Source organism: Elephas maximus, chromosome 10, assembly GCF_024166365.1.
Source record: "Elephas maximus indicus isolate mEleMax1 chromosome 10, mEleMax1 primary haplotype, whole genome shotgun sequence".
Classification (NCBI taxonomy): domain Eukaryota; kingdom Metazoa; phylum Chordata; class Mammalia; order Proboscidea; family Elephantidae; genus Elephas; species Elephas maximus.
Genome location: NC_064828.1, coordinates 110,557,899 through 110,570,217, shown reverse-complemented (window position 1 = coordinate 110,570,217; position 12,319 = coordinate 110,557,899). Strand labels below are relative to the sequence as shown.

Sequence of the window (12,319 nt, the reverse complement as noted above, 5' to 3'; positions counted from 1 at the left end):
GCGTCGGGTTCGGCTGCGCGCGGCTTCCCCCGCTCGCCAGGCCCCGCCCCCCTCCCCGCTCGCTGCTCCCGGAGTAGTTAGAGCCGTGAAGTGCGGGAGGCGCTGAGAGCGAAAGTTGCGCTCGGCGCGGCGCGGGGGGCTTGAAGCGGCTCGGCGCTCCGCCCGCCAGGGCCGTCCCCGGCCCTCACTCGAGTCCGCGGGCTCCAGCCCCGCCCGCCCGCCCGCCCGGCCGGCCGGCCCTCCCGCGCCCCCTCCCCCCGAGCGGCGCCCCCTCCTCAGGAGCCGCGGGTCCCGCCGATGCCGGCCATGGTGGAGAAGGGCCCCGAGGTCTCAGGGAAGCGGAGAGGGAGGAACAACGCGGCCGCCTCCGCCGCCGCCGCCTCGGCCGCCTCAGCCTCGGCCGCCGCCGCCTCGGCCGCCTCAGCCAGCCCAGCCTCGGCCGCCGCCGCCGCCGCCTCGGCCGCCCCCAATAACGGCCAGAATAAAAGTTTGGCGGCGGCGGCGCCCAATGGCAACAGCAGCAGCAACTCCTGGGAGGAAGGCAGCTCGGGCTCGTCGAGCGACGAGGAGCACGGTAGGTGGCTGCCCGCCCCGCCGGGCCCCCTCCCCGCCGCGGCCGCCTCCTCGCCCGCTGACCGGCTGCTCTGCTTCCCCCGCAGGTGGCGGCGGCATGAGGGTCGGCCCCCAGTACCAGGCGGCGGTGCCCGACTTCGACCCCGGTGAGTAGCGCCCCGGGCCGGGGCCGCGCCGAGACCCCGAGGGCTGCAGAGCCGGCCGGCAACTTTCTTTTTGTGTGTGTGTGTGTGTGTGTGTGTGTGTGTGTGTGTGTGTGTGTGTGTCCGCCCTGCCGTCCGCGGGGGGAACAGCAGGGTCAGGGCGAGGAGGAACACAGACACGAACGGTGCTGCAAACGTGGGGGGCCCAGCGCGCCCCCGCAGGGGTGCAGCAGGCGGCCCCGGGGACGACCACACCTGGCCTGGGGAACCGAGGTTCCGGCCAGGTGAGCTGCGCCCCGGCCCACGGAGGGGTCGCGGCGGCAGTGACGGAGAGTTGGGGTACTGCCTGCGAGCCCCCGGCGCCTGGGAGAGCCATCGCGTCGCCTGGGAGCCCCCTCCTCGCCTTCCCAAATGTTGCCCCCCACGCTTTTCCTCCTGGCAGTCCCTGGGCGCTTGCTTGCTCCTGACTCCCCCTCTCATCCTAAGGGCGACCCCCCCCCCCGCCCAAAAAAAAAAAAAAAAAAACCCGTTAATAGAAGAAGTGTGTTTCCAGAGAACGCCTGCCCGGGGAAGAGAGGCTCGCGAGTGGCAGTTCGATTTTAGGACCTATTTGTGTATGTGTCTTTCCTTTTTCTGAAGGGAGGGCTTGTGAAAGAATAGAGCCATCAGAAGCTTTAGCCCCACAAATGATTTCCACCTACAAGGCATCCCTACACCCTGGAATAGAACATCCACTCCCCTCCGTGTTATTCTGTGTGCAAGCAAATTTAAAGTGGTACAAGAAAAAAAAAAAAATCTCATCAGACAAAGGAATTCGTCGGATTTTAATGCTGTGAGATTCTAGCCCGGCTCTGTATGAGACTGTCTCCAAAGGTTGTTGGTACAGAAAATGTTTGAAAGGAAGTGGGTTTTATTTCAGAAATGAAATTCAAAAGGGAATCTTGTGGAGCTGGAGTTAATAGTCCTCCTGGTTGGAGGGCTTTAGAACTGGAGGTTCTCAACACTGGCTCCATCAGTAGTTTATTTGAAATGTGTAATGTATAAAGGTAAAAATGCTTCTCCTTGGAAACAAGATTGCAGAAAATTGCAAGAATCTAGTCCTTGAAAAAGGTGTGATCCCTTTTAAGCTGTTGTTAAGGTACTAAACTCTGGGTGTTCATGGAAGTGAAAATACACGGGGATGTCTGGGTGAGCTGTTGAGCACTCTGGAAATAAATGACTTTTCCCAGATTGGCTTTCTAAATTTTGGTCTGTTGATTTAAATCTCTTAAAAATGTATCTTTCGACACCTAGATTTGTATCGCTTTTAAACCCACGTTACTCTTGATAGTTTCCCCTTCCCCCACATCTTCCTTTTTTGGTAGTGACAGCAAAGGACTAGGAGGGCAGGCTTTTTCTCTTCTATGCGTGGTTCCTCCATTCCTTGGTTGGCCACCAGGGGAAGCATGCTGTTTTTGGTTACTTTTCGGTTGACCCTATCTTCTTTTTGTAGGTCAAGTCCATCTTTGATTTAATACGCAGAATATAAAACTTGTCACTGTTTCCCACACATACTGTTTTTAAAAATCAACTACCACAAACATTTTAGTAATTTCGGTTGATTTTTGGTACATTTGGGTTATATTAATTTTGAAAGCTTTTACTTAAATATGTTGGATGTGACTGAGGAAAAGGGCTTATTTGATGTCAGCCATGGAAATTAGATTTTTAACGTTCTTTTAAGTATTGGTGTTTATCTCTGCGTTGTTAGGGGTGAGGCTGACTTTGGAATTGTACTCTTCTTTGAAACAGCGAATGTAGTAGGACCATATTTTGAACTGCCCTTGCACTTTTTGATGGAACATGGACAAGCATAAACTTGATAGAGACCTGCTGTTCTAAAAAATAAAACATTGTAGATGTTCTGGTGCATAGTCTTAACTGCCAGTTGCTTGGATCTTTGGTATTAACATTTCCATATTTCTTATTTTGTGTTTGTTTTAACCTGGAAAGGAATCTTAAGTGGTGTGAAGTTAATTTCAACCCTGTTTTGCCAGTCTGAGCAGCTGGCGTATATTCTTAGAGATGATTGAAAGTTGTGAGACTTTACTATTTCCTAGTAATTTTTAGGTGTGTTCTCATTTGACTTATAAGGGAAGGAAAGACTTTCATTTTGGGATAGAAATGGTATACCATGTTTGTTTCATGGCAAAGAATTTATTTTAGGGCTTTAGACTTAAGACAGGTTTTTGCCATGCGTACAAGTAAGGAATAACATGAAATCAAGGATGTGATTGTTAATGCCTGAGTTTTGGACAGAATTTGAACAGCCAGGTGGATGCAAAACTTATCAGAAAGCTATTTTTTTTCTCATCTTGTTTTTAAACTCTCTCTGGTAAAGATGTTTGAATGGAAGAAAGTGATACTCAATTTTTTAAGTCCGATTTTTGCTTAACGACAGTATCTCAACTTGACCCTATTTAGCTTTAAGAACTGATGGTTGGGGCAAGAACCACCTGACACTATATGGTTGGAGGAAGATTCAGTTCTGTCATCCCGTAGAAACAGTGAATGAAGTAGGTGGAGCACTGTAGTCCTCAAATGCTGATTCAGCTCGTAGACAATACTACATTAGTGGTGTATGGCATAACGTAGTAATGAAAGTACCAGTTAGGTTCACAATGAAGGAGAAAGTCTTATTATTTAGAGTTAAAAACAAAGGCCAGAGTACAGCACTACGCCTTTCACTTAGGCTTTGTTCTCAGTGTGGTGTGCAGACTGTCTTTTCATGCTCTGTGGCATAGGATTTCTGTTGTCACTGGTTTCTTTTAGAATTTAGTGATGACAAGAGAGAATAAGGTAAGAGGGAGGAGTGCTTACTCTGGCCTGCCTCTGGTTAGTTCTTTCCTCCACCAGCAAAGCCTAATCTATTTTGATTAGTGTTTTTCTATACAAGAAAGTGAATATTCCCGTAATCTCACCCATAAGTGTACAAAGGAAGAATCTGTAACCTATTTCTTTTGTTATTTATTTGGTACTCTTACCCTTTACTGTTTTCTAGCTGTAGGGGCACCACGATGGGAAGATTAGCTCAAGTTCTTTTTTTTCTAAAGCATGTTAGCAAGTCAACTTTTATTCCTAGTTGGTTTTTAGTATTATAGTTTGCTAATAAAATTAGGATTCTTACAGAAGAGAAAATTGTTTTCCTGTGAGAACTTTGTGGTTTTGGCTTTAACATTTAGGCACTTGGTACATTCTGAATTACTTTTTGTGTATGGTGTGAGGTATGCGTCCTGCTTTGTGTTTCTTGCATGTGGAGATCCAGTTTTGCCAGCACCATTTGTTGAAGAGACTGTTCCTTCCCAATTGGATGGACTTAGCACCCTTGTCGAAAATCAGTTGTCCATAGGTTTAGGAAATTGTTAATGGTGAATTTTTTTTGAGGTAATGATTTTTTAAAAAAGCAACCTTTATTTTGAACATTGAATCTGATTATACTTAATCAGATTTGAAAATTTGTGGTTGTCATTGCCTTAACTGTCACTTCAGAGTTGACTTGTATTAGTAATTAGCCTTACGTGGAATATGAAATAGATAGTTTTACTGAACAAAGTATCTTGACCTATTTTCGTTTGTTTTCATTGGTAGTTCTGTGTTTCTCTTTGGATCCATCGTCCTCTTTGGTTTCATTGTAGGAAGCAATTTTTATAGATAACCTAAAATTCGTAAGCCATGGTGAATGCTTAGTGATTTAAACAGACTTTAACGCTGTGTTCACCCAGATGAGAGGTCAGGGTTTTAGCAGGTAATAATACATCCTGTGAGCGTTCAGCTTCATTAATTAGTGTGGTAGAGAGACACCAAGGTTGATTGTCAGGAAATTGAATATCTTGTTGCTGTGACTGAGAAGGTGATATAAAGTGGAACTGGTTATTTTATCTCCAGGGGCCTCTATTTCCTCAATCGTGAATCAGGGGTTTTTGTCATCATTAATAGTCTATGATCATGTCAGTTAAAGAATAATGTCTTTTTAAAACTCATATTCCTTTTGGCAGCAACATAAAGGAGACTTGAGAACTTGGTCTGTGAGAGTCTGTCAAACCTGGGTGCAAACCTAGCAGTGCCTCTTGCCTAGTATGTTCTGACCCTGGTCTAGTTACTTCACTTTTGCCTTTGTCTGTAAAGTGAGGATAATAGACCGTCTTCCTCAAGAGAAGGAACTAACTGAGCTAATGAGTAAAATGCTTAGCACAGTGCCTGGCACACCGTGAATGCTAAGTTGAACATTTTACTGCTGTCCTTATTATAATTATTGTTTATATAACTTTGGTTGCCAGGTAGTGGTGCCTGCATTGCTTGCTTTACTTCACAGGTAAGATTAGATTGTAATGAAGCCATTGATTTGGGTGAAAATCATGCACTGAGATATTTGAAGATGATTGCTTTTAGGTTAAACACACCTGCTGCACGTACTCTTTTCTGGAAGAGAGAGGACTAGTCTCAAACATTCTGTATAGCAGAAGAGAGAACAGTGAGGTCTAGAGAGGATAGGTAAACTTGTTAAAAATCAAATTTGTTTTTCAAACCTTTTCTAGATAGTGCAAAAAAGAAACCTTGAATTCAGGCCTGGGCTGGAGGAAGTACACATTAACCAGGTTCTGAGTTTTGGAGTTTTCTCTCTAACCTTTCAAGTTCTTGTCCCTGAGAGTTAATGCTTTCGAAGAGGGGTTCTGCCACATTACATGCTTCCATGCATGATGACCAGGATTCACAAATTAGGCTGCTTGAGGCTGACTAGGGCAGAGTTGTTTTAAAAGCAGCGTTAAAGGTCATTTGTACTAAAGAAATTTAGGCTTCCTCTTAGAAGGTCATTTTCCTTGGCATTATGAAGTTCACTGGTGCAATTTGGTTGAAAAAAATCTTCATAGTCTTTGGAGATCAAACATCAAAGTTCTGTCCAGGTGACTATTTCTCCCAGTTTGGCAAACTTTTAATATTTTTTACTTTCCTCATTATATAGAGTCTTGGAGTTTAGTTTATAGTTTAGTACTGATTTTTTTCTGAGGCTCCATGCATATTGTAAAAATAAGAAATGAGGCTTTTTTTTTGTCCCCTTACCCTAATGGAAGACAGATGGTATCTGCTAAGGAGTACATGTTAAGTAGGAGCCCTGGTGGCACAATGGTTAAGCTCTTGGCTGCTAACCAAAAGGTTGGCGGTTTGAACTGATGCAGTGGCTCCTCAGGAGAAAGGCCTGGCAGTCTGCTCCTGTAAAGATAACAGCCTAGAAAACCCTATGGGGCAGTTCTACTCTGTCACACGGGGGTTGCTGTAAGTCAGAAATGGACTCTGCAGCACCTAACGACAACATGCGCTCAGTTAGTATTTATATTCAAAACTTGAAATCACTTTCTGAGTGAGAGAATCTCTGTAGCATTTGGTGATTAGGACTGGATTAATTCCTGTAGCTTTAAATAGCAATGCGGAAAATGCTTTTGACCCTTGAAATGATAGGGATATAGTCTTGATATAAGCAGTTTCTTCCGTTGTGTGTTCCGGAAATTTTATTAGTGCATATACCCAATTTCTGGTTGGGATTTATGGTTTCTGTTGACTTCCTAAAATGAAATATTTTAAAGTTGGCTTAAGGTGGCCAAAAATGTTTTGCTAACATATTTTAAAATAACTTTAAATTGTCACTTAAATGAAATGTTAGTAGTAAGCTTTAAAACTTCTGTTTTCCCCCAATTAATTGAACTCTTTAAAGATGTTGATCTTAGTAAGAATTGCACAGTGGACATAATTCTTTGAAGTTTCTGGATTTCCTGTACTTCAGGGTCATCAGAGAGTAAAGTTCGTCTAATTAGTGCCCATCTAATCCAGCCTTTCTGTTTTCTAGATTATGAAAGTAAGGCCTGGAAAGATAAAGTGACTTGAGTTTGTCTTGCATTACTTTGTCATTAAAAGTGTCTCAAGGTAGCCTGTTTACTTGAGTCCATATGAGGCCAAACTTTGAACTTTTATACTTCTGGGTGTTATAGAGCCTCGTTATTCGGTGCAGTAGTTGGGAACAGTGATATGTGTTCTTAATTTTAGAACCAGAGCTAAGGATTAAATTTTAAAAAAAATTGAAATGATGAGATAGTTATTGAGTATAATTTAAATGCCTTTTGGCAAGTGATCATAGAGTAGTATAGAATTAAAAAGACAATGTTATTAAAAAATTAAGAAACATTTCAGACAGAGCAGAAAATAATGCATACAGTTATGTACCTAACACTGTGATTAAATGGTGTTAGTATTAGGCTATATTTGCTTCAGGTACAGTTCAGGGCTAATCCCTCCTTACTATGTGAAGTTGATTTCTATAATTTTTGTGATAGAACCCATCCTCCGAGAAGCAGATGCCAAGACAGAATTACTAGATGTGTAAGAGATTCTCTGGGTGAATGCCTGTGAAGGATAAAGCGAAGAGAAAGGAGGTTTAGACTGCAAGAGCTTTCAGCCCTTGATGCAGGTTTGACCCCTATGAAAGAAGAGAGGGAAGGAGGAATGATTGGATAGAACAAGCTCAGACTCCGGTACAGCTCCAAGAACATCCCAGCCACAGCAGAGATTGTTAGGGAGCCCATTGGGCAGGAGTGGCTGGGCTCTAGCACACCTGCTGTGTTCAGCTGTAGGCTGGGAGCAACCTGGGGACAGCCTACCTGGCCTTGGTCGGAATCCTGCAGGGGATCCTGAGGGTGCTGAGCAGTTGGGGGCTGTCAGCTGTAACTACATTCCTCACAGCCTGTTCTCTTGAAGGGAAACCTGAGTGGCACACTCACCAGGTGGTCACAATTCCCATGCATTCTCTTTGTACTTGAATACATAGCTATGTACAATAAACAGTATATTTTATTGTTATCAAAATCTTCATGTAAATGAAATCAGGTTGTACATTTCCTCTTGTATCTTGTTCTGTTCACTTAAAATGTTGGAAGTACATACACACGTAGATGTTGTTAAATCATAGTAATCTCTGTGAAGTAGTCCTCTGTATGAATAAGCCCTAGTTCATCCATTCTCTTACAAAGGCTTGGTGGGAGTATTTATATTTTCTTATTATAAGAGTACTGTAAGCGTTATCACTGTACACACATGCAAAGGTTTCTCTGGGGCATAAGCTGAATAGATGTGGTGTAGGATATGCAGTTTATTGCACTGTGGTGGTTTGCATGTTGCTGTGATGCTGGAAGCTATGCCACTGGTATTTTAAAAACTAGCAGGGTCACCCATGGTAGACAGGATTCATTGGAGCTTTCAGACTAAGAGAGACTAGGGAGAAGGGCCTGGTGATCTACTTCTAAAAATATTGGCCAGTGGAAACCTTATTAATAGCAGCGGAATATTGTCTGATAAAGTACCAGAAGATGAACCCCTCAGGTTAGAAGACACAAAATACGACTGGGGAAGAGCTGCCTCCTCAAACTGGAGTTGACCTTAATAATGTGGATGGAGTCAAGCTTTCGGAATCTTCATTTGCTGATGTGGCACAACTCAAAATGAGAAGAAACAGCTGCAAACATCCATTAATAATTGGAATGTGGAATGTATGAAGTAAAAATCCAGGAAAATTGGAAGTCGTCAAAAATGAAATGGTATGCATAAAGCTCAATATCCTAGGCATTAGTGAGCTGATGGCCATTTGAATTGGGTAGTCGTATGGTCTACTATACCGGAATGATGAAGTGGAATGGCATCACATTCATCGTCAAAAAGAACATTTCAAGATCTATGCTGAAGTACAACACTGTCAGTGATAGGATAATATCCATACGCCTACTAGAAAGACCAGTTAATAAAACCATTTTTCAGATTTATGCACCAACCACTAATGCCAAAGATGCAGACGTTGAAGATTTTTTTACCAACTTGGGCAGTCTGAAATTGATTAAATATGCAGTCAAGATGCATTGATAATTACTGGTGATTGGAATGTGAAACTTGAAAGCAAAAAAAGATCAGTAGGTGGAAAATACTGCTTTGGTGTTAGAAATAATGCCGGAGATGGCATGATAGAATTTTGTAAGACCAACGACTTATTCATTGCAAATACCTTCTTTCAATAACAAATGATGGCAATAGATAATATACATCGCTGGATGGAATACATAGGAATCAAATCAAGTAAATCTGTGGCAAGAGTCTACAGGGATGCTCAATATCATCAGTTAGAACAAGGCCAGGGGCCAACTGTGGAACAGACCATCAGTTGTTCATATGCAGGTTCAAATTGAAGCTGAAGGAAATGAACACAAGTCCACAAGAGCCAAAGTACAACCTTGAGTATATCCCACCTGAATTTAGAGACCATCTCAAGAATAGATTTCATGTATTGAACACTAATGATCGAGGACCACTTGGGTTATGGGATGACATCAAAGATATCATACATGAAGAAAGCAAAAAGTCATTAAAGAGACAGGAAAGAAAAAAAAGACCAAAGCAGATGTCACAAGAGCCTCTGAAACTTGCTGTTGAATGTAGAGTAGCTAAAGCGAATGGAAGAAATGATGAAGTAAAAGAGCTGAACAGAAGATTTCAAAGGGTGACTCAAGAAGACAAAGGAAATATGCAAAGACCTGGCGTTAGAAAACCAAAAGGGAAGAACATGTTCAGCACTTCTCAAGCTGAAAGAACTGAAGAAAAAATTCAAGCCTCGAGTTGCAACATTGAAGGATTCTATGGGCGAAATGTTGAACGATGTAGGAAGCATCAAAAGAAGACAGAAGGAATACACAGAGTCACTGTACCAAAAAGAATTGATGTTCATCCATTTCAGGAGGTAGCATATGATCAAGAACTGATGGCACTGAAGGAAGAAGTCCAAGTTGCCCTGAAGGCACTGGCAAAAAACAGGGCTCCAGGAATTGACAGAATACCAATTGAGATGGTTCAACAAATGGACGAAACGTTTGAAGCGCTCATTTGTCTATGCCAAGAAATTTGGAAGACAGCTACCTGGCCAACCAACTGGAAGAGATCCATATTTGTGCCCATTCCAAAGAAAGATGACCCAACAGGATGCAGAAATTATCGAACGATATCGTTAATATCACATGCAAGTTAAGTTTTACTGAAGATAATTAAAAAAATGGTTACAGCGGTACATCGACAGGGAACTGCTAGAAATTCAAGCCCGATCCAGAAGAGGATGTAGAATAAGGGATATCATTGCTGATGTCAGATGGATCTTGGCTGAAAGTGGAGAATATCAGAAAGTTTACCTGGGTTTTATTGACTGTGCAGAGGCATTTGACTGTGTGGATCCGATAACATTTCGAAGAATGGGAATTCCAAACCACTTAATTGTGCTCCTGAGGAACCTGTACGTAGACCAGGAGGCAGTCTTTTGAACAGGAAAAGGGTATACTGCATGGGATAAAATCAGGAAAGGTGTGCATCAGGGTTGTATGCTTTCATCATACTTACACAGCCTGTATGCTGAGCAGATAATCCGAGAAGTGGAACTATATGAAGAAGAATGCAGCATTAGGTTTGGAGGAAGACTCATTAAAAATCTGCGATATGCAGATAACAGAACCTTGTTTGCTGAAAACGAAAAGGACTTGAAGCACTTAACTGATGAAGATCAAAGACTACAGCCTTCAGTATGGATTACAGTCAACATAAAGAAAAATATCATCACATCTGGACCAGTAAGCAGTATCATGATAAGTGGAGAAAATGTTGTTAAGGATTTAATTTTGCTTGGATGCCCAATCAAAGGCCACGGAAGCAGCAGTCAAGAAATCAAACGATGTATTGCATTGGGCAGATCTGCTGCAAAAGATCTCTTTCAAGTGTTGAAAAGCAAAAATGTCCCTTAGAGGACTGAGGTGCACCTGACCCAAACCATGGTATCGTCAGTAGCTTCATATGCATGTGAAAGCTGGACTGTGAGTAAGGAAGACTGAAGAAGAATTGATGTGTTTGAATTATGGTGTTGGCAAAGAATATTGAATATATCGTGGACTGTCAGAAGAACGAACAAATATGTTTTGGAAGAAGTACGGCCGGAATCCTCCTTGAAAGCAAGGATGGCAAGACTTTGTCTCACATACTTTGGCTGTATTATCAGGAGGGTACAGTCCCTGGAGGAGGGCATCATGCTTGGTAAAGTAAAAACAGGAAAACCCTCAATGAGATGGTTTGACACAGTGGCTGCAGCAGTGGGCTCAAACATAGTAATGGTTGTGAGGACGGTGCAGGACCGGGCAGTGTTTTGTTGTGCCGCACATTGGTTTGCTATGAGTCGGAACTGACTGGATGGCAGACAACAATGATAACACCAACAGCAGTATGTGCTCGTTTTCAGCTTGCCGAAATGCTTTCTGGACAGGTACATTCCCACTAACGAGGCACAAGTTCCTTTTTTCTGCCCCATCTTTACCATGGGGTTAGATTTGTTAAATTTTGCCCGGTGGTGAAATGCTATTTGTTTTGTGGTTTACACTGCCATTTTTCTAATTACAAGTCACGTTAGTTATGTTTACCTTTTCCTGTATTTTTTGACCCTTTGTGTTTTCCTCTGTGAATTGCTTCTATCTTTCGCTGCTTTTCTATAGGATTTTGTCTTTTCCTTACTGCTTTGTGTATATATATGTGTGTGTGTGTGTGTGTGTGTGTATATATATATATTTGGATACTGACCCTTTGTTAAAGTTGCGTGTATAGAGTTTTTGTTCTCTCCAGTATTTGGGAGGATAGAGTAACTTTGATAAGAAGAAATAAAAATATATCTACTTGACCGGAGACTCTGCTCAAGGACTGCCCCTGTAATAATTGTCACCAGGATGCCTGATTTCCAAGATGAATGTCATTGAGAATTAAGACTTTTTTTTGTTTTATTTCAAATGAATGTTATTCAGTTCCTTTTGGTGTGCTGTTAACTGGTTGACCCAAATTACAGTGCAGATGACTTGAAAAGCTCCGGCTTGATTTTTATTCAGCGTGTAGTTAAAGTAGCACACCAGTTAGAAGTTAAAGTTATGGCTCTAATTCTTACAGTGGTCAGTTAGTTTCCCACAAAGGTCAAGATGCTATGATCTCTTATGGATTTGTTGCTGATTACAAGGGAATGGTGTGTAGACGGGTAGGTACAACTTGTAGTTGGTAACAGAAAACCCTCAAAGGAAAGACCTATTAATGCTGGGTCAGTGTAGTGCTTACTGTGTGCCAGGCTGGTTTGAATACTTTATGAAATCATTTAATCCTGGTAACAATCATGTGGGGTGGTTATAGCTGTTATCTTCATTTCCAGACGAGGCAGCAGAGGCACAGAGATGTTTTGAGTTATGGTTCAACCCAGTAACTTGCATGCCACCAGTTGTAAGATGTATTACTATTTTATGTATCACTAAGAAAGAAAAAAAACTCCAAGATGCCATTAATTGTGAGATGCAATCAGATTTCAATCTAGTGTATTTCAGAGAGAGTCAGCCAGAAATGCTCTTTAAAGAAAAACGTTTAGATAGAAACAGTGCTTTGTTGGATCACTTGATGTTTCCATGTGGTCCCAAGTGTAGTAGAGTTTTATGTTTAGGGTTGCTGAAATTTGCTTCATGTCTGTTATGTTTCCT

At 42.4% G+C, this 12,319-nt stretch overlaps 1 protein-coding gene across 3 annotated transcripts in view; it reads left to right on the top strand.

Moving 5' to 3' along the window:
* The first annotated feature begins 220 nt into the window (after positions 1-220).
* The window catches only part of RCOR1 (REST corepressor 1), a 137,824-nt gene continuing 125,725 nt past the window's right edge, over positions 221-12,319 (top strand). For all 3 annotated transcript variants that reach the window (XM_049899661.1, XM_049899660.1, XM_049899659.1), the window contains exons 1-2: positions 221-574; positions 660-719. In XM_049899661.1, coding sequence (XP_049755618.1) covers positions 298-574; positions 660-719 — 337 coding nt within the window. In that variant the 5' untranslated portion in view covers positions 221-297. The remainder of the gene's footprint in view (positions 575-659; positions 720-12,319) is intronic.